The 22,622-nt window shown below is 45.7% G+C and overlaps 1 protein-coding gene and 1 long non-coding RNA gene across 9 annotated transcripts in view; one reads left to right on the top strand and one right to left on the bottom strand.

The window, feature by feature from the left end:
• hivep2a (HIVEP zinc finger 2a) overlaps window positions 1–20,138 on the top strand; it is an 89,512-nt gene extending 69,374 nt beyond the window's left edge. For all 8 annotated transcript variants that reach the window (XM_067482367.1, XM_067482371.1, XM_067482365.1 and 5 more), the window contains 13 exons: window positions 269–1,636; window positions 2,040–3,913; window positions 3,994–4,251; window positions 4,568–4,730; window positions 4,846–4,927; window positions 5,070–6,861; window positions 6,993–7,150; window positions 11,085–11,260; window positions 11,821–11,922; window positions 14,103–14,976; window positions 15,246–15,354; window positions 16,306–16,425; window positions 17,165–20,138. In XM_067482367.1, coding sequence (XP_067338468.1) covers window positions 649–1,636; window positions 2,040–3,913; window positions 3,994–4,251; window positions 4,568–4,730; window positions 4,846–4,927; window positions 5,070–6,861; window positions 6,993–7,150; window positions 11,085–11,260; window positions 11,821–11,922; window positions 14,103–14,976; window positions 15,246–15,354; window positions 16,306–16,425; window positions 17,165–17,869 — 7,401 coding nt within the window. In that variant the 5' untranslated portion in view covers window positions 269–648 and the 3' untranslated portion in view covers window positions 17,870–20,138. The remainder of the gene's footprint in view (window positions 1–268; window positions 1,637–2,039; window positions 3,914–3,993; window positions 4,252–4,567; window positions 4,731–4,845; window positions 4,928–5,069; window positions 6,862–6,992; window positions 7,151–11,084; window positions 11,261–11,820; window positions 11,923–14,102; window positions 14,977–15,245; window positions 15,355–16,305; window positions 16,426–17,164) is intronic.
• On the bottom strand, window positions 18,264–22,618 carry LOC137102653 (uncharacterized). Its single transcript, XR_010911249.1, has 2 exons — window positions 22,127–22,618; window positions 18,264–21,889 (listed from the first exon to the last, which is right to left on the bottom strand). It is a non-coding gene; the product is annotated as an uncharacterized lncRNA (long non-coding RNA).
• Between the last annotated feature and the right edge of the window lie 4 nt (window positions 22,619–22,622).

The raw sequence follows: 22,622 nt of genomic DNA, 5'->3' as shown, positions 1-22,622 counted from the left end.
CTGAATTTCAGTGTGAAGAAACTAAATGAGCAATCGATGACATTTACATTTGCACATCAGGCTCGTTCTTGTTCTTGGCAGATGTAGCAATGAAAACTTTACATCATGTGAATATTTTACAACTTCAACACAAAAACCAGCTTATGGTAGGAGGGAGGCGTCAGGCTGAGCTCTGACTTGTGGAACTTTATTTGTATGTATTTCTTATTGCTGTATTGCTGGACATCAGTGCTAATTGGCTTCTGCTCTTTCTGTCAATTTGCTGCAGGTCTTTTTGTGAGAAAGTCTCCTGAAGCTACGGGAAAAGGATCTTTAAGCCTTTAGATGAACTGGACAGAAAAACAACGCACAACAATATTAGCGTGTTTACAAAATGGCAAAAGGAGAGAAACGTCTCTGATGCTGTCCCCTAAAACATCGCTTTTACCTCCATCTCCTAATTCCTGTGTCCAGCCTGGATTTACGAGCAGTCTGTCCAAGCAATGGATGGGTGTTTCATGTTTTTTTGAACTTGTCGACCACCTTCGAAGGTTCCGCTATCATGTCTGGTAGCTTCGGGACCTCATAACCCTCCAGCCCCTGACCTCCCACACCCCCCACTATCCCCTGTCTCCTCCCTCTTCTAACCCACAGAAGAGCTTCACTAATATGGAGGATCGGGAATCAGCTGCCACTGGGCAGAAATGCTCAAACAAGGAACCTGTGAAGGAGAAAGTCCCTCTTCAACGAAAGTGGGCATCCGAGCCCTCTGCAACCACCAAACGAAGCACTTTTGCTGACCCAGAGGCAAAACACCGCGAGAGTTTGCCAGGTGGTGCCACTGGGGGATCAGCGCCTCAGCAGAAGTACGCAATCACAGGGAATTCTGGAAAGCTGCTATCTGGACCGTCTGCAGTTGGGGCAATAGGAGGTCCACCTTCTGAGGATTCCCAAGGGCACTTTGCTCAAGGGTTCCCAATGGGATTCTCTTACCTGGCCCAGCCATATCCTCAGCATCCCCAAACTGAGCGCTTTCTCTCAGGAGCCAAACCCCAGCCAGGCCTGGAGCCCCATGCTTGGCCTTTTGCTGGCCAGTTACCCTCAGATGACTTATACCCTGTAGGACACCCAGGACACACTATCCCACATGGGGCCGGGGCAGGGAGGTTTCCCCGCCAGAAATCTCCCAGTTTACCTAGCTCCTTTGGACAATATTCTCAATCAGGCCCTGAGCCTGGAGACGAGGGATACAGCAAAAAAGAGCAGAAACCAAAAAAGCCTGGTAAGTACATCTGTCACTACTGTGGTCGTGCTTGCGCCAAGCCCAGTGTCCTAAAGAAACACATCCGCTCACATACCGGAGAGAGGCCATATCCGTGTGTACCCTGTGGCTTTTCCTTCAAAACCAAGAGCAACCTTTACAAGCATCGCAAGTCACACGCTCATGCCATCAAGGCTGGACTTGTGCCGTTTTCGGACCTAGCCGTGGCCCGCAGTGGGGACATGGACCACGCATCGCCAGTAGGTGAGGCCGAGGTTCACTCAGATGGGGAACAGAGTACCGACACAGACGAGGAAGGTGTGGAGGGCTCCACCATGTTGACGGACAAAGACAGTCTCATCCCGCAGATCTCCTTTGAAGCTGACAAAAATACAGGTCAATTTCCCTCAATCAGATACATGTTACATATGCTGGATGTGAAAAATCGCTGAACACCCAGTTTATCAGAAACCACGTCAGTTTAAGTGACTTCTGCCCAGTTTTGCAACAATGATCTTAGAGATATTAATAATAATCTTTTTATTTTTACTAGATGTACTTCTCGGTATGTAGTTCTTTGCTTGACAATGTATGTTAATGATCAAAACCTAATAGATAAAACATATTTTTTTAAATACCAGTTTATAATAGAACACTTAGATGCTTGTCATTTTAATAACCTAGTTCGTTGCCAGATTCTTTTCAACTTCACTTATTCACTGCATAATGTGTATAGAGCTCTTTAATGCTCAGACGTTGACTGATTCGTTTTTTTGCTCCACTCTATTTAACTGTATAGGTGCTGTCGAACCAGCGTATGCAGACTCGGCTGAAGAGCTGTCGGTGGGGTCGATGAAAGTGCCTATCCTTATTGTCCCCAAGCCTGGGGGCGTCCCCTCCACAGGCATGGAGTGCCCACCCTTCCAAGACATTAAAGGGTCACACCACATGTTGGCATCGCAGGCTGGTGGAAGAGCGCATTCACTGGACGACTCCCCCACTATCAAACAGCGTTTGGCCCTTAGGCTGAATGAGAAAAAAGGACACGACTCTGACTCTGCCATGTCACAGTCCCTAAACCTCCTCAGTCCTCACAGCAAAGGCAGCACAGACTCTGGCTACTTTTCCCGCTCAGACAGCGCAGAGCAGCCGATCAGCCCTCCAAATACTAATGTCAAGACGTACGAAGAGATCATGTTTGGTCGGACTTGGTACTACCGACCTAACTCTAGATCCAGGCAGAGTATGGCAGGGGTAGACCCAGGCGCCCTTGCTAGTTTAAAGCAACCAGGTGCTATCCTGGATATGGGGAAGATATCTGAGGATCATATCTGTTTCAGGGGGGATGTCGGAATATCTGGAGATCCCAAACAGTATCCAACAGGACCATGTCAAAGCAGTACAGGGCTTCTGGAACCCCCATCAGATTCGGGGCCCCTTATTAGGAGTAACTCGATGCCAAATTCCTCCCCTCCTAACCTCAGTGTCCCCCCAGGGATTCGGGGCAGCCACTCGTTTGATGAAATGATGACATCGGACGATGTGTTTTACCCACAAGGGCGTCGACTCAGAAGGCAGGCTGCATTTGAACATTCAGCCAACGAAGCACATGTAGGTGAGGCCGAGGTCTATGGACACATGCCTAAGAATTTAGCTTCATCTCTGTGTATGAAGGTTGGTGAACGCAACCCAGGAGTCCCAGAGCACATTTCCTACACCCCATACGGTACTAAAGTTAGCATGTCAGAAATAGCTACAAGAAAAAGGAGGAAAGAGAAGAGTGTTGGTGATGAGGAGGACAGCCCAGGACATTGTGACAGTAGCTGCAGTGGTTCAGTTGAAATGATAGGGGACTATGACTTAAAACCAGGTAGTCTTGATGGGTCAAGAACCATCCTTACAGGGAAGGGCTCTCTTCACAGTGCTCACAGCCAGTCTGACAGCTTTGACACCTGTGCCAGTATGTGCTCTGAGGACATTCCATTGTTCCCTGACTCAGAGGGCAGGAAGGCAGCTGGGAATGTCATATCAGTCATCCAGCACACAAACTCCCTCAGCCGGCCGAATTCCTTCGAGAAGTCAGAATCCTTTGAACAGCCAGGATATCAGCCCTCAGATAAAATTCTGTCCAGCCAGTACTCTGAACAGTCAGACCCTGAAATCTTTGAAGATGCTCTGAGTCCTGAATCTGCCCTACTGAGGACAGAGAGCATGGAGCAGCAGCTGCAAAGTGACAGTGACCTGGCCTCCCTGTCGTCTTCGTCAGCTGCAGCCTCACCTGGCCAGCCTTATCACATCCAACCTAAACTAGTCCGACAACCCAACATCCAAGTTCCTGAGATCAGGGTGACCGAGGAGCCAGACAAGCCTGAGAAAGATACAGATGCTCCAATGTCCAAGGAACCAGAGAAGCAGCAGCAGCATGTTGAGGAGTTCCAGCTGCCACAGAGGAGTGACACGCTGTCCCAGATGCCATCAGAAAAGCTCCCACCTAAGAAGAAAAGACTGCGCCTGGCAGATATGGAACACTCATCTGGAGAATCAAGCTTTGAGTCAACCTGCACAAGCCTTTCTCGCAGCCCCAGTCAGGAGAGCAACCTGTCCCACTCCTCTTCCTTGTCCATGTCATTTGACAGAGAGGAAGGCCTGAAGTCGGGCTCACCCACCAAACAGGTACCAAATTATACGTTTAGTAAATGGTCCCATTAAGTTCAAATAAAGTGGCAAAATTTAAAAAAAATTTTCTGCACCAGGATGATTCGTTGCCCCCTGGTGGTGCAAAGCCGTCGGAGTTCCTGACGGTGCCCGGCAGTGGTCATTCCAGCCACCACCAGCAGAGGGAGATGAGGAGGTCTTCATCAGAGCAGGCACCTTGCACGCTGCCCACAGAGTTGCCCGAAATGCGAAGCAAATCATTTGACTATGGAAGTTTGTCATCCTCCAGACAGGGAGAGCTATACTCCAGTTCCTCTGCAATGAAGGAACGCCGGCGTGGATATCTTGTTCGACAGGTAACATTAAAAGCTCCTTTGTACTGTCACTTTTTAAAAAAAAAAAATCAACAAAGACTATAAATTAGTCGCAAAGAACTTTCCAGCTGTGTTTTGTTTGTCTTTAGTATGACAATGAACATTAGATGCCCTGACATGTTAGAGGGAAAAGAGGGCTCAGAAAGATCCAAGACGCCACTAGAAAGTGGCACATTTTTTCGAACGTCCTTAAACTGTATCCAGAATACATTAACCGCGTAACCGTGCTTGTACTTGACAAGTGTAACAAAATGCAATGAACCCTCTTCACTGGCCTGCTCACACATACATTTCACAGGCTTCACTGAGTGTTTATCCAGAGGCCGTCCCCCACGAAGCAGGGAGTGCTGAGATGTCAATCAAACAGGAGAGTTTGGACCATGGCCCATGGCCTGGACCAGTAGGATCCCCCCACAGCAGCATCGAAGGAGCCAGCAGAACCAAGAGAGCTGGCACAGGTGGTAAGTAATCTGTGTTGTCATATTGTACGTACATGCCTAAATATGGGACCTTTGTTCATTTTATTTCAAAATACAAAACACACAGTCCCCTCTAACAATTTATATCCTGGGGTAGGATCTCACCAACAGCACCACCAGCATCTCCTTCAACAGAGTATCAGCGAGGACAGCCTGCAGGACGAACCTGTCTATGGCAGGTAGGAACCTCATTATTTTCCTTTACAACCCAAAATTATAGCTTGTCTTGTCTGTGCTGGAATGGACCAAATTCCATCGTTTTCATTATTCAGTGCTGCTACTCTATCAACAATTGCTTATCAACCTTCTTTCCCATAACAGGTCCCAGACACATCGCCTACAGGCCCAGGGCTCTTCATCTGAAGGGGAGCATCCAGGTCAAGAGGTCATGAACAAGGAATTAATCCAGCAGTACCAGAGTGGAGCCCCCTTCCTTTCCTATCAGCAACCGGGACTGTTCTGGGGTCAGGAGGCTGGACAGACACCCAGACAGCCGCTCACGCTCCAGACCCAGCAGCAGCTCCAAAAACTCCACATCAGATCACCTGGCAACCTGCCCACACACCCACCTCACAAACATCAATCACTCCACCCTCTGCAGCAGATCCATGATCAACAGTCACTTGATGGGAAATCAGAAAATCCAAACTCTCAGATGTACCCCGCTACATTTTCATCTCGTACCTCGCCTCTGTCCCAGCAACATCAGCAAAACTTTGGCTCTCTCTCCTCTAAGCTCTCCCTGCCCAGCTCCATCGCCTCTCCCATGCTTCTGCAGCAGATCCAGCCTGTCTTTGCCACCCAGAACCTGGGCCCCCATGCTTCTCTGCCTGCTATGCTGGTACCTGTGCGGATCCAAACTCATGTGCCATCATTTGGTAGTATTATGTACACCAGTGTTAGCCAGCTGATAACAGCCCATGGCAGCGGAGCACATGGGGTAGGCTCAGTTAGGCTAGGCAGCGCTGACAACAGAAACATGTCTCCTCCAGTTTGTGTTGCGAGTGTCAGCAAACCATCTGGAGGAATTGCAGGAGGCATAAGTGGAGCAGGCTTCAACCTATCACACTTCCTGGGACACACTGATGCCGCAGCGCTACACTACCCACTCTGGAAGGTTCCAGATTCACCGCCGGAGCAATGCCTGAACACAGGGATCCCACTGTCACTAACGTCAGGCACCATATCCACCACAGACGCTTCAGGATCTGGCATTGGAGGGAGCAAACGCATGCTCTCCCCTGCCAGCTCTCTGGAGCTCTTCATCGAGACTAAGCAACAAAAAAGAGTGAAGGAGGAGAGGATGTATGGCCAAATTGTTAAGGAGATGAGCGCTGTGGAGCTGAGTGGAACTCACGGGGGCAAGCCTGACAAGGGGAATGGCAGAGGACAACGAACTCGTCTGAAGAGTGAAGGCTCCATGGATGAATCTGAGAGGATGTCCTCTTCTCCTCCACTAAGCGACTTCCCCACTGCCCCCAAAATTGCCATTCCCGTCCGATCCTCTGCCCCCCACCTGTCTGATGTATCCTGGGCCGAGAGCTTTACCCCTCCTCTCCAGATTGTCACAGACCGGTCCTCAGTTTCAGGTGGACGGGACTCCCCAGAGGAGCTCGATGTGGATGACTCAGCCCCGGAAGCCATCTCCAGCCTTCACTCCATGGGCTCCTCCAACGATGCAGAAGAGACCGACAACACAAAAAAGCCTACACCCAGTAAAATCCCCGTCAGCATGCTGGTTCAACTTGCTGCCAAACAAAGTGCAGGATCATCTGGAACAGCGGGCCAGACACTGCTACTAACTGATGTGGCAGATGTTCAGCAGTTTTTCCAGTTCCCTAGCCTGCGCACCATGAGCAGAGTCAGCTGGTGTTTCCTGAACTACACCAAACCCAACAGCACCCAGGCAGCCTTGCGCAGCTCTGTCTACAGTTCCTGGTGTGTGAGCTCATACAACCCCAATCCTCTGAACCTCAGTACCAAGGCTGCACTGGCCCTGCTGAGGTCTAAGCAGAAGAGGAACACAGATTCGATGTACACAACCTCTGCCATGTCACCGCCCAGCTCTGGAAAACTGGTGTCATCTGTGGCCTGGAAGTTGAGATTTGATCAGGTATTGCCTGTTTGAGTCAGTCATTTCGTCGTGCAAACACGACAAAGAACCACAAGCACAGGAATTAATCGTTTTTCTTTGTGGCCTCCTGTTCCCTTCTTCATGCTGCTCCTCTTCTCTCCTCAATGCAGTTGAAGCCGGAGCTGATGCCAGTTGATATCTCTAACTTTGGAAGGAAGATGAAGGGAGTGGTGCCGTGGGACCGTTCAAAGGAGGAACAGGTGGAGAAAGAGGTCTCAGTCAAACAGCCTGCCGCCGAACCAACCCGCATCAAGATCTTTGAAGGAGGGTAAGTTCAGCAAAATAGCCAGTCACATAAACCTGTTCCAATAGAACAGAAATTATTTTAGCACTTGTCTTACATGGCCATATATGTAGCTTCATAAAGACGTCTAATCGATACGACTACATCGGTGTCTCAGATTCGGGACATCAATTTTTATTATTATTTTTTTTTGTTTTGTTTCATTCTTGGCACAGTAACACAGTAAAGTTAATTTCCGTGACATCTGCTGCACAAAAAGCAAAGTCGTTGAGGAATGTTTGGTTAGGTTTTGACAGTGATTGATATCTGGGATTTCTAACATTACAAGCTGAAACTAAGAAGCCTGACAGAGCTGAAATGTTCAAAAATCAATCATCCTACTGATTAAAGCACTGAGTGTGACAGCGCAGGTCAGTAGTGCACGAGGTTTTTGTTCTCTTACTTTTAATAGGTCCAGTGCCATCCAATATATTTTTATCGATAGCATGTCACGGTGCAAGTCCTTCACATTGGGAAATCAAGGTTCTAACACTGAAACATCAGCAAAACACAGCAGTGAAAAACTGCAAAAAAACGAGACAAATAAAACCAGAAAGAAAAGCAATAACGAGAGGAATTCGAATCAGAAGGCCAGAATATAAAGATTTAAAGGTTTAAGAGATCTCATATTCAAGAGCTGCAGAAGCTCGGTCACCTTTGGGTTTTTTTTTTATTAGTGAGACGTCAGACACATGATTGCTTTTTGTTATTCCCTTAGCTGTTACTGCTCAACACTCCTCCAAATGAACACTGTCGACCTGTGTGTGAACTTTCAGGAGATGTGTGTTGTCACTATGAATCAGAAAATCTTCTTATGTTTCTGAAAAAAAGAGACTTATCCTTTTACAACCAACTCTTTGGACTTAATTTGTGCGGGAGAAAGTCAGACCGGGAGTCGCCTGGTAAACCCATCACGGGCTAGCGACTTGAGCTGCATCGCTGTAATTGGATGTCGGCTTTCATAATTCATGCCCTCACTTTTTAGACGGTTGGGAAGTGGGATCCGTCCCTCATTAGGTTTGTCTTACAGACTTAAAGGTATTTATTTATTCTGATTATCTTATTCTCTAAAGTGACCTCCGTGTGACTGCAGTTCATATTATCACCTTCAATTTGCAATTGAAGAGTTTGAGCAAAAACCTTTTTTATTGCTTGTATATAGTTTATCTAAATTTCGCTTCAAATGCCCGTATTCATAGTCATTTTTCCACCTGAGCTCTCGCACATGTGCAGCTGACTGGATTAATTCAGACCGTTGAACAACGTTATTGTGATTCAGAGCATTTGGAAAATGCTAACAAACGGATCCAGGTCACAGACTGATGTCCGGTGCTGGTTTCAGTGTCTGTGTGGGGATTGTTGACAATATTTTGGAGAAAAAGACAGAAGTTGTCTTTCTTTCTGAACATGAACATCGAACAAAGACAGATAATTAGAGTGATGTCTTGCAGAAATAAATCCTTAGGTAGTTAACACGTGGCATCAAACATATGTGTCTGCATCTGTAGCAGCCCGCACATTACTGAAATCTACCTGCGAGTGCAAATCTTCCCTCCTTATTGTTTCATTGCACAGATGTTGAAAATTATTATTCAGCCGATTTTTCACACTTAGCTGTTTGTGTTTAGATTTTGCTCTTGCAAGGTTTGGTTTCGTTTTGATGATTTAGGAAACTCGGTGTCCAGTGAGATTATTTCCAGTTGACCAAGATGAGTTTTTTATTGTCAGACGTGGAATGTGTTGGCATGAAAACCACTTGGGATCTATTACAGATTTTGACCCCCCCCCCCCAAAAAAGGTTTAGCTTGCTAAATAATAAATCCTCTTTTTTAGTTATATGCTAATGGTCCCAAAATGTAGACTGAGAGGACAAATAAAGTGTGAGACAGTGCCGTGATGATTTACAGTCTTACAGCCAATGGATCCAAGGTTACACAGTGCAGACACACACCAACATGCAAATATACCCTCAGCCTCATATACAGCGAGTTATTAAATGCAGCAGACAGTGAAGTCATTCTCATTGGTTCCCAAAGGACACTTAAGGAGCAGTAAGTGGATAAAAGTTCACATGCACTTACATAAACAGCATGTAAAAAAATTTGTCAGGATGAAAGAAAACCATAAAGTGCGAGTTCTGGCCGCGAAAGCAGCCCCATCACCGACTTTACTGTGGCCCCCTTGAAAGCGTCAGTAGTTTTGAAAGGAAATCTGCTTCATGGTCTTACCGTGTGCTGTGAATTAAACGGAATAAAACAAAATAATTCATTTTCATAACTGGGCGCAGCTGTGTAAACGTCTCGGCTCAGACGAGCGTTCAGAGGTATTTCCCACTCGGCGGCACAGTTGAAAGACACATTCTCCCTCGCTGATGCAGACGGATTGTTTGATGTACCTGATATTTGGCCTGAAGTACCTGTTACCTACACTTCCAGCCGCTGCAGACAGGACAGGAAACGACACACTTCACCAGCCGTTTTTGCTATTTTACCACAAAGAAAATGTTTTTTTCTGTCACATTAAAAGGGGGAAAAAAAGGAAAGTGATGCTTCTGCGGTGGAGAGAAGACAGACAGAATTTAGCAGCATTTGACTGGTGGTTGGTGGTAATTTCCCTCCTCGACAGACAGACTCATGCAGACATGCACTGATCCTGCTGCCAAGTGTCCGCTGGTTCCCTCGAAGCCTCATTTGAGATTGGAAATCATGTCTGACAGTGCAGTGATGGCTTTTAAAAAAAAAAGAGGCTTGTTGAAGAATGAGCGGGACAAAAAGGACGAGTGTGGTTCTGTTTGCTCTTTTGGACGAGGAGGAGAAGCAGAAAGCAGAGGTGGAATTCTGCAGCGTTTCCTGTTTTAGCTTGTGACCCCTTCAAGCAAAGACCGTCCCACATGACTGGAAGGTTACAAACTGGCCAGTTAACGTGGGATTCTCAGAAGCTGCGACTGATGAATGTGCTGGGTAGTTACGAGGTGAAGACGGGACAGTTTCTGTCTTTAAAAGGTGCAGGGAAGATTGTGTACGTTTTACTCCCTCCCCCTCTGACATTGTTCTGAGGTATTTTACATTCAAGTCTGACAAAAGCGTCCAACAATAACAGATGGTCCCTCTCCTCTTTAGCACGGAGGACACAGTGTCCATGATTTCCAAAAGAATTTCATATTGGACTCGTCAGACCACAGGCCAGTTTTCCACTTCACTTTAAATGAGCTCCGGCTCAGAGAAGGTGGTGGTGGTGGTGGTGTTTCTGGATCTTTGTCTAGGTGTGGTTTCCATGCTAGAGTTTCTAGACGTACGTTTGTGGACGCGGAGACAAACTGTGTTGACTGGCTTCAGTCCACAAACTATTTGCAATTTTACATTAAGAAACATTATTCTTCAGGTCTTCGACACACATTTTCATTCACAGATTTACAATTAACTCCATTAGTTGTGAAATGTTGCTGGCAGTTCAAAATGAGCAAATGTGATAAAAAAATATACAATTCTAAGTTTTAACTTTTAATATCTTTGTACTATTTGCAAACAAAAACAGACGTAAGTGATTTACAAAGCGTTTTTTCATTTACATTTTCCATTGTCCCAACTTTTCTGGATTTTTCCCATTTAGCTCAGAGCCAGGCTACTTATCATTTAAAGAACAAACTTAAAGTATCTAAAATGTTCAATTTATACTTCAATTAATACTGATAACAATATGTTTATGTTATATATTATGAATATTATTCCTTCTTCATCACTTATCATTTAATGTTTCACCTCTTTTGTATCTTGATGTGAGATGACTGTAATTTACGACTATTTTATTTGTATCAACTGGATTTAGTTTGACAGTCACATCCTTCTAACAAAGGATTCTTCTGGATTCGGAAAATATGAAAACACTTCAGCCCTGTGTTCACACTCGCTCTCACTTCCAGGTACAAATCCAACGAGGACTATGTTTACGTCCGCGGTCGCGGTAGAGGGAAATACATCTGTGAGGAGTGCGGCATCCGCTGCAAGAAGCCCAGCATGTTAAAAAAGCACATCCGAACACACACCGACGTCCGGCCCTACGTCTGCAAGTTCTGCAACTTTGCATTCAAGACGAAAGGTAGGACTTCTCATATACTGTAGCTACTCTCCCTGAGATTCATACGGTATTTGTTTGAGTCGAGCTGGGAAGGATTGAAAACAAGAAATGTCTCATAACCATCCAATTGGTTGCTGATCCACCAAATCTCTCTTCTTTTAAAGCGGGTTTTTGGTAGAAAACCTCACCACTGGTGAGGAATTTAATCCCAAAGTGTTTTAGTAAATGAATAAAACATGCAGAGTGGCTGTTTCCTGCAGCTGTGGGCCGACAGGAACCACCATCACATCAGAGGGTGAAGACGCTGACTCGCAGATATCTAATCTTTAATAAAGGCCCATTACAGTTTGTGCATGATACATTTCCCCGCGGTACTTATACAGTATACGTATCTGAGTGAAGCAGAGTTCAGACCAGGTTGGGTCATTTTCTCATTATATATAATTTGTAAATTGTAATTTTGTGGTCTCGCTCTTTCTTCCACCACTTCTGTTTCCATTTCACTGTCCTGTGTTGATGCTGCCAAACAACCTTTGGTTTCCAGTAAGAGTCGTTAATGTGTGTGTGTGTGTGTTTTGTAGGAAACCTGACCAAGCACATGAAGTCTAAGGCTCATATGAAAAAGTGCCTGGAGTTGGGAGTCTCCATGTCCTCGGTTGAGGACACAGAGGCAGAAGAAGGAGGTAGGAAACCCCCCCAAAGAGGCCATGCACCACACTGTCTCTCTCTCTCAGACACACAAACAGCAGGGCCTGCAGGGACACGGTGCTATCGAGTCCATGCTCCCTGCACCACCCGATTACTGGAAATGGAAAGCATCCCGTCGAGCCGCCGCACTTGACACACGAGTTGCCTTTCAAAAAGGTTTTTAAAAAATTCTTTTATTGCGTAAAGTCTTCCCACGAAGATCTCCAGGAAGCATTTTCCATGAGTTAACCCAGTAATAGAAACTCTGACTGCCGACACAGCCCGGTTGGTGAGTTTGGGCCACGGAGTCCGACGCCCCATTAATCAGCTGATATGGAAATTATCTGAAAATGATTACTGGGGAAGATGTTGTGGGCTCAGAGTGGGATGGATGTGATTTCCCATGAAACACTCACTAATAATAAGATTCTCATCAGCCGTCTGGAGGCTGTGACAGTTCCTGAACAGATGAGTGGGGTTCAGTGCCCCATTAATCATTTGATGACTTGATAATGAAGCTGCAAATTAGCTGAAATATTCCTCTCTCCGTCTGAAAACAACGTTTTCGGGGGCCCTTTTGTGGGATTTCGGCCCCTAAACAGTTCGGTCAGTCTGCTCTTGTGGCAGGATCAGTCTGGCGGCAATTTTCTTACCGTCGACAAACCCGACCCACAATGATGCTGCTAACACAACACATCCTAAAATACAGCAGTGAGTCACACGGTTGCACGGGGCGACGTGTTACTTCATTTTCTTGAACACTGTTGTTGTCTTTGCACCACATACGCCATCACGCTGCTGTAATTACTCACTGGATGTGGATTGATCTGCCTCAGAAAATAGGCCCCGACTATTTTCCTGTCAGAGCTTGACAGAGAACTACAGGGACCAGTTTTTTAAACTCTGAAATTCTCGCGTTTGTGACCAGTTCAATCAGAACAGTGTGTAAAACGTTGACGAAATAAACAGCAGGACGGAGCATGAAGCGTCTCTGCACTGTGGCACGAAGCTGCGTTCACAAGCACCGAGTTACCGTCTGCTGGTGGTGGAAACGCTAGACTGAAGCCGTGACCTCTTTGGCTTTTGATACCATCGGGGATGCGTACGTGGACATGTTCCACACGTGCGCAACATCTGACAGCAAGCAACAGCAGGAAGAGGAGCTGCTTTGTTGGTTGTGTTTGACTGAACAACATGGGGGGAAAAAGGAAACATGTGTAACCGCTTCACGAGAACAGTGTCAAGGTTGTTGAAATAAACACTACATACCTGCTTTGCATGAAACCAGTGTCCAGTTCACTGCATGGCCGACGCCTGCGGACACATTTGTGGACAGCACACGAACAGGTGGCGAAACAGAGGCCCTGGTTTTCACCCTCGAGCCCTGAGCCTGAGTGGAAAATGCTCTTGATATCTTTAGAGATCTTGCGAAACCGGGGGGATCTCAGCATGGAAAAGTTTAGGAACCCACAGAGGAGGAAAAGCACTGAATGGCCTTTAGGAGGTGAACTAACATGTTAATTGTTTCAGTCATTTCTTAGTATTTATTCAATTATAAATTCTAACAATAGATTAAAGTAAAATAACTTTATTTTATTATTGTCACATTTGAAATAATTATTATAGATTATACTGTGATCAGCATCATTTAACCTGCCAACCAGTTGGTTTCCTGCTCCATCGAGTTGTTAAACACCTGCACCAAAATCGGATTTCCGCTCTTAGCAGTTCGAGTTGTTAACTCCAAATAGCTGCCGCTTCAGTCCGCTGCGCTTGCAGGAGCCAAACAGAACACAGAGCAAATATCCAGAATCAAACCGGAAAAGACTGCATCAAACTCAAACACCCCAGGAAATCTGTTCTCAGTCCAACAGCTTCGTGTTGGATTGATAGTTTGTCACCTGCCAATAGGAATTTTGCAGCTACTGTACAGCGACTTTTGGCTGGAGTCCATCCTGCTGGAAAGTGTCGAGGGTTCGGTCTCTTGGTCTTTAATGGTGTTTAATGGCTCAGCTCATGTCCTCTTCTTCCCCAGCTTCTTTTATTTCTCTCCTCTCTGCTCTTCTTTCTTTCTTACCTACTCAGCTGTTTCCTCCTCTGGCTGAAGCAAATATTTGAATAAATAAATACAATTTGATGTTGATCTTCTCTTATTCTCCTTCTCCTCCTCTTCCAGATGTCGGTGATGAAGGTCAGAGGCCTAAGAAGATTTCCGTAAGTGCAATGGTGGAGCACCAGTTCTCAGATGCAGACGACTCCGAGGGCGGAGAGGAGGACGGCGATGAGGTTGAAGACGACGACGACGACGACGACGACTACGACGGCGACTCCACTCCAAAGACTCGCTCGCGCTCCACCAGCCCCCAGCCGTACAGCCTGCCCTCCCTGTCCATCACAGCCGTGGCTGCCTCCCACTCTGCTCCTCACCTGTCTCACCATTCGGCGTCCGATGTCCTTGGAAACGTCAACAAGCCTCCGCTGTTTGGCTACTTCACCACAGTTCCAAGCATCCAGATCACACCACAGGCTGTACCCAGCGACCTGGCTGGGCGGGATTGCAGTCAGATGGAGTACCAGCGAGGCCAGAAGACGCTGGGTAGCAGGCTACTGGTTCCTCCATCCTCGTCCTCCATGGATGAAGACCTCTCCGTCCCCTCCCCGGACCTCTCCTCCTCCTCCTCCCGCCTGTCCTCACCCGGGTTGGACCACTCCGGCTGCCCGTCACCCATCTCCCCTTCCTCTTCACCGTCTGCTCGCCGCTACCTCTCCCCACGCCGCGACCTCTCACCCCGTGCCAGACACCTCTCCCCACGGCGGGACCTCTCTCCTCTGCGCCACATCTCACCCAAGAGAGACCTTGGGGTGGCAGGGGGATACCTGCGGGACCTCTCCCCCAGGAGAGGACACCTCTCGCTGCTCTCCCCTCTGTCTAGACCCACATCGCCAGCAGGAAGAGACTACAAGCGTGACCTTTCCCCACGAGGCCGCAGGGGGATGATCCGACCGCTTTCCCCTCGGCGAGGGCTCCACCAACACCTCCACAACCAAAGGTGAGCCGAGCGGAGGGGGTCCTGACAGACATCACTTCAGCTGCACTTAATTTTAGCTTAATAATAATAGTTTGATACTTAAGTGTCACTTAACTTACCTTTGATCTCATTAATGTTGTCTCGCAGTAGTATTTTTGGTGACTTACTCGTGTTTTTATTCATCACAACACACGATCCGTCATTGTCCCCTATTCTGTTCTGTTCCCTAATGGGAAACAAGAAGACGTTGTTGATTTCACGCTGCCCGTGTGTCTGTCTGTGACTTCCAGCCAGCAGAGTGGAGCACGGGGCCTGAGGTCAGCTCATCACGCCGGACTCTTGGCTCAGGGAGAGTCTGGACCTCTGAGAAGTTGCAGAACTGGCGCAGAAATGGAGACGGTAAGAGTCTGATCGTATTTAGTCTTCAGACTTTTCATCAAATCCTCCAACTTTACTCTTTGAAGCTTGCTCAAAGTTCTTTTGCACACTTCCTGTCTCTGTACAGTCAAACCTAGTGCGGCCACCAGCGATGACTTGAACTTTTTACTATACATTATTAACTTGAGTTTTTGTTCAAAATAAACTACATCCATTTAAAAAAATAACGTTGAGGTACATACATGTAATTTACTGCGCGTTTGAGGCGGAAAACTTGAACATGAGCTAGATGAAGGAGGACGACAGAGAAACTCTCAGAGACAAAAGCAAGGAGAAGAAAGTAGTCTGGCAGGCGGAGCACAAACATTCAGAGAGGGTGAGGGAATACAGAGCGTGTTGGAGAGAGGGATGATTGAAGATAGGGCTGCTGGGTTTTGGTGGTAATGGGATCTTGGCTGGCGGTGGTGTGGTTAATAACGTGGCTGTTTTTCTTCTTAAGAGCCTCACTCCAAACTTCTGCTGCTGCTCCCACTTAAACAAAGCGTGAAGCAGGCTCGGCTTTGATAACTAACCGCTCTTCAAATGATAGATTAATGTCTTAGCAGCCATTTTTCAGGCACAGGAGCTTTGACTGAAGCTTCGCCGGTTTGTTTTTCACCACCTGCTGCAATTTTCAGACACACATTTCTGTTTTTCTCCTTTTCATTTAAACTCATTCGTTTATTTTGCTCCATAGTATTTGCTTTTTAATCACAGTGATTTAAACGTGTGTTTATTGTAACTCATACCGTCCAACGAGTGTGTGTGTGTGTGTGTGTGTCTGTGTTTCTTTTGTGGCTTTTTGCTATGTCTCAAAATTGAAATGTCAGACTTAAAAATAAACAGAGGTTTCTTCTGAGTCTTTGTGGAGGGAAATTCACGGTTACGTCCACGGGCAACAGCGTATTTTATTCCAACTCCTCTTGTTTCCAGGAGCATCATCCAGGCTCACCGTTACCAGGGGAACAGGACCAGGGTGGTAGTCGTGGTAACCAGTCCAGCCCACCTAACCAAGGCCTGTTCAGTCACCTTCCTCTTCACTCTCAGCTTCAGGTACCTCATTGCTGTAATTTATTAAATGCATTTTAAACTACATTAATACAGCTCCGATTGATTTCATTGATGCATTGTATTCTTTATTTTCTTTGATATATTTTTAAAAATGTTTTGATTATTTTGTATTTTATGTATTTGTATGTATTATATTAGTTAGCTCTTAGTTATATTTGTACATTTCAACTGTGTATTTGAATTTAAAAAGTACTAAATGTAGTAGCAGTAATTATATTCTTTATTTTCTTTGATTTTTAATATTTTTTAATATCTTTTATATAATTTTATTTTATCTCTATACTTTTCATTTTTATTATTTTATCATTTTTGTAGGTTTTGGGCTACTTTGCTGCCTTCATTTAGCTTTGTTGTTGCAAAAATCTGCATGTAATTACGTAAAGAACTTTGACAACACACTTCATTAGGCTACTTATTATTGAGACAGTTTGACAGAGCTGTCTGGTTAAAATGAGCAAAATAACAAACCCCAAAAAAGCAATACAGAGAAAGTGGTGCAGAAAATGAATTATTTTTACACCCACATTTAAATATTCCCATTTTACTCTGTCAATAAATCCAATGAACAACACCACCTTCTCTCTGTAGCCTCAAACTGACTAGTTCCAACTAAAAATGCTCATAAAGATTTAGTTTATTTCCAAAACACAAACACACGAGTACATCAGTGAGGGATTTGAGTCCTTTTGACATGTGACTGCAAACACAATTTTGATTTCAGGTGCGTTCACCCTTCCCCATGATCCCCATCGGAGGGATCCAGATGGTACACTCCATCCCCACGTCCGTCACCACTCCTCTGGCCCAGCAGGGGGCGCAGCAGGCCGCGTCCCGCCTAGTACTACAGAAGAGCACGTCGGAGGACTCCACCACCAGCGATGTTGCTTACTCCTTCAGTGAGAGGGGAAGACCAGGGGGAGCAGTAGGGGAGGAGGCTGTGGGGGAGCCCTCGTCACCTCACCCGCCCTCACAGGCGAAAGGAGGAGGAGTGAGGCAGGAACAGGAGGAGAACATCCAGACCTGCACCAAGGCCATTGCCTCGCTCTGCATCGACTCAGAGGAGCCCGCCGAGAGATGGGGAGGAGGCAGGGGGGACGATGGGAGAGACGGAGGCAGAGCTCCTTCCTCCTCATCCTCGTTGTCCCTCGACTCCCGACTCCAACAGCAGCATCGCTCGCCATCCACCTCCATGTCGCCGCCATCGCCTCACCCCTCGCCGTCACCTCCTCAAGGTCCCGAGATGCAGCACTTTAGCAGCCTGGAGCTCAGGCCCTCCCACCCCTCAATGCCCTCCTCCTCCTCCTGCCCTTACCCTCCTGCCAGCCCCGGATCTGACCCCCTCCAGCCTCCTACAGCATCCAAACCTGTCAAGCTGCAGAGAGACAGGGAGGCAGAAAGCACAAACAGAAGCAAGGACGCATCCTAGTGCTGCGGCAGCAGAAACGATGGATTTCTTTTTACATTTTTGGATAATAGGAAGGGATGAAGTGCAACAGAGAGAGAAAACAATTACTTTTGCACACGTTACACACATTTTTCTTGATGATGCGTACACACACTCTCTCTCTCACACACACACACACACACAGTGCAGACAAAGACACATGGATTTCTGCAGTTTTATGTACAGCATGCCTCCTCTGACCGCAGCAGACCTTTTCTCATCTACAGACTTTAAACAATTTTAGGATGTGGAGACTAACACATACGCACGACCAAAATCTGCTAAAACTATTAAGAACTCTACTTAAAACGGTACGTCAAAAAATGTAACCGAGAAACAACGGACAGCTACGTGTGTGCCTTTTCTTTCACCTTTCTTTCTTTTTTTTTTTTTTTTTGGGCTTATATTCTTATAAGCAAACAGAGCAGGAAGGTAAATGTACATACAGTTATCACGTTTGGCATATCAGCAGCTTTGTAATCAGTACAATCCCCGCCCCCTCACTCCCCCCCGTCCAATCGTCTTTCCCCTTTTCTTCTTTCCCACTTCCTGTGTTTCTTTTCCTTGGACACCTTAAAAGTCTCGACAAGCGATGTGAAGTTATGGATATTATTATTATGATGATGATGATGATGTATGGTTGCACTAAAACATATTTTTATATGAGTGAAATTTTAAAAAATGGCTTTTTGTGTACAGCAGCAATTCTATAATACTATTTATTATTGTTACCATGTTTCATAAATTGTACATTTTTTCTTAAATGTCGTGGATGCCTTTTTCTATGTAAAGCATGGGTTTTTGCTATCGCTTACATTAGGGCGAGGATGTGTACACTGTAATACGGCTTTATATGTTAGACCTATTTATATACGTCTGAGCGAGGCCCCTCTACTTGGAGGTATATACACATAGAAGTAAGATTTAGCAGAATATTTACCCAGTATATGAATACATACAGTATATAGAATCTATCTATCAGTCTATCTGCACTTAACATTCACATTACAGCTACGGTAGTTTGCTTGTACATCTTCTCGGCTGCTCTCTCCTTGTCCCCGGTTGTGACTTTGCTTGTTTTTTGGTTTTTTTTTTAAACTCAATTTTGTGGTGTTATTTTGGATTTGCTCTCAGCATTAAGTGAAAGCCTTCTCGCGCCGGGGCGTTCTGCTGAATTGTTGGTTTAAACCCTCTCATCAACACACCCGCAAGATTAATAATACACCGATGAAAAAGGTAGCGCCCCATTCTGTCACACGACTTGAAATGATTTTATTGTTTTGTTTTTTTTTTTCCTCCTCACTGGAAAATGGGGAAAAACATTCCAGCTCATGTAAATATTCAGTCGACGCCCTTAAACGCACTCATATAAATAGTTTTGTTTGGGTTTTTTTTGGCATTCATGCACATTGTGGCTAACGGAAACTCCTATTTAATGGCTTTGTTTCTGGGGACGCACATACAAACGAATCCACCAAACTGTCTGACAAATGCACCTTATATTTCTTCTGTGAAAGTCCCAGTACTCTGATCAGCAAACTTTGAAATGGCTTCAGACGAGATTTGCTCTGAACCCTCAAACAGCCTGAAACAATGATAATAATACGTTTAACACATGTGACTCTGAAGCTTTTTTGGACCCTTCTGTAATCCCCTTCTCCTCTCCTGGAAGCCCCTTTTGTAGCTAAGCAATATTTAGCCAGAACTCTGCTCACCAGCAGGGAGTGTATCTGTTGCAAGGCAACAATAGCATTTTTAGCATCCTATAAATCCTAAAATCAGGAGACGAAGGGAGCAGTCGGGGGCTGTGGGGATCTTCAGTGACACAACTCTTCTCTCTTTTTGACAGTTTTGGGTGGAGTCGCGCAGGCTCCGATGTGAGTGTGTATCTCTGTATTCTGTATCGGTGTGTATTCGACCAGTATATCCTCTTCTTACGACTTTTTTCTATTTCGATCCTCCCTCTGTTATGTACACTTATCATGACGACAATGATGTCTTTAAAAAAAAAAAATCTCTTTCTCTCTTTCAAAGATATCAAAGCACAAGTCATTGTATAGAAATGACGACGATACAAAAACAAAAAGACGAAAAAAAAAAAAGGTAAACGTGCATATTAAAAGGGTAACGTTTGTGATGGTGTTCTGTGGAATTAATACAAATATCATGTATGACCCCAGTTGCAACGAGGAATCGCAGTAGAAGTGGAAAAAAATGGATTGTTGTTTTCAAATAAATATGAATAGAATAATGTGTCTTTGCATCTTGTTTCACAGCTTGTGTTTAGTCATTAACTTTTAAAGCTGCAACAACCGGTACTGACTCTAAATATCAATGGCTGCAGCTTTAAAAATGAAAGTGATCGTTTGATACTTAGAAATTGACTGATACATACACACACACTGTTCCTTTTTAGCATCTTTCAGCTAATTGTTTTGGTTTTCCACTCATTTAAAGGACGTGAATCCCATTGTCCACAATCACCATACAGACGCTAAAACATCTAGTCCACTGGCTCTCCGTTGGAGTTTCTGCTGACCGTGCGTTATTAACGAATGATCGCGTCAGCCAGTTGACAGGTTCGCCTTGCTAACGTGCGTGTACAGTTTTTGGACAACAGCGGAGGTTTATGGCACAGACGAGCGAGCTAATGCAGGCTGATAGCGACCAAACATTAATAAAGATGATTCTTTAGTGGTTTCAGTGCCGGTGGTGATTGTGGACAACACTAGGGATGTCCCAGAGCGGATACCAGTATTTGGCACGGGGCTGGAATCTGCCATTGTGTTACCTCCACAGGTAGGTGGAGGTGGGAAAATGTCTGTGGTTTACAGCTGTTTTAGGAAAATTAAGGGGGACAAAAGTTTGCCCAACCCCACCCTCCCAGGGAACTCTGCTTTCTGAGGGCTTGGACGGACGTTTTAGTGATGACAATATCAATATAACACATATGACTTGTTGTCGTTTGTTTTTTCAGGCCTTCACCGTCCACGTTGTCCGCGCTTGTCCACGTCGCCCGAAATCTGTGTGTCTGCTTTCTCTTTCTTTTTGTACTTTTGAGCTAAAGTTTAATAAACACAGGTCGCCGCCATATTTGTTTTGGCAGAAGAACACGTGAGAATTTCAGTTCGCACAGGACTTGGTTGGACTGCAGTGGACCGATGAGGGTTTTACTGTCCAGCCACTCATACAAAACACTTTAGTATCAGTATTCTCAAATGTAAGTACTTGTACTCGGTCTGAGACAAGGTGTTGTCTGGACAATAGCATTTACTTAGAAAATGAGGGTGAAGAAAGAGATTCTCCAAAGGGAGGGTGAATATCACAGAATATCATCTGTGCCGTGGACGTCTGTTGTCCAAAAAATGATTCAAAACGCATCAGCCAGAAACGCTTTTAACAAAATGTAATAACTAACTTCTTTTTTTTTAACAAAATTCAGTAGGAAATCCGTTATTTTTGAGAGGTTTGCTGATCATGTGAGCGGCTACAGCCAAGCAGGTGGGGGACGGGCTGCAGGCCTCGTATCAAAGGGATCAGGGCTGGTTTAGAGAGAACGGCAGGTGATGGGATGATACCAGTCTCCCGCAGCACTGCTCCTGTCTTGGCGGTGTCCCATCGTGGTTGGCAGATCCCTGGCATTCAGTCTGAGTCCGCTGGGAGATTTCATTTCATTTTTTTTTTTTTTTTTTTTTGGAGACGAAGGTGAGAAGCAGCAGCCGGCAAAGACGGGGACACTCAGTTCCTGCACCATCACCCACAGGGAGGAGCCGGGGACTGTGGTGTGAGTTTCCAGGATGAAGCAACAAACCTGAAAAATAAATAAAACCTCCACATTTGTATTTTCACACGTCAACATCACGTCTTTCCAAAGTGTTCACACTTTCTTTTGTGCCTTCGCTGAGTCGGCTGCCAATCAAAGCTCGTCCTGTCCCCCGCAGGACCCTCGGAGACCCAGCTGCAAAAGGACGACGTTCTGTGATCGCAGTTGGATCAGGACAACTTGAAAATGACAAAAAAAAAAAGACTGGAACATTAGAATCAATAATAATACGAATAGAATAAAAATAAAGGGACAATAGCAGCAACACGCTGTATGTATCGTGTTGTTCTGTCCCTGTCTTCTTCTTTAATGTACTTCCTGTCATTGGACATGTCCCACATATGTCTATCTGGCGACTGTTATTTGTTTCTTTTCGTGTGGTTTTTCTCTTGACAACTGGGTTTGTGTCAACTTACATTTCTTCTGTCAGTCTGTCCGCGTCCTGTGGCCTTTGATGGAAGATGATCAAGTGGAGTTATTTTAGTCGCGATTAAGCGTTTGGAGGAATCACTTTTATCGTTAGTGAGCGTGAGAGTTTTCGTGGTGCAGCGCTGCGCGTGCACGGACACGTCCCCCGAGACTCGCGCGTGTGTTAAAACCCGCAGACACACTACTGCACAAACAGTGTCCTGTCCTCCTGTCAATCACTCAGCGGACAGCACTTTCTGTCTGTGACTCTCCAGCATCGTATGTATTTCTGGGCCCCGTCTCCTCGTCACACATCCTCCACCACCACTTCCTGGTTCCCGGGTATCCTCTCTGGCACACGCCGGGTTCTCACCCTCTTCCCGGTTATTTCCCACGAGTTTATTTATGGCTTTTTCTCCCTCGCTTGCATTTTCCCCTGTCGACCCAGACCCGCAAATCTCTGAGTAATAGCCCCTAAGTTCGTGATTTATCACTTACCGTCAG

The sequence above is a fragment of the Channa argus genome, chromosome 17, assembly GCF_033026475.1.
Source record: "Channa argus isolate prfri chromosome 17, Channa argus male v1.0, whole genome shotgun sequence".
NCBI lineage: Eukaryota > Metazoa > Chordata > Actinopteri > Anabantiformes > Channidae > Channa > Channa argus.
The sequence above is the reverse complement of the archived record's forward strand: the minus strand, read 5'-3'. Positions and strand labels throughout refer to the sequence as shown.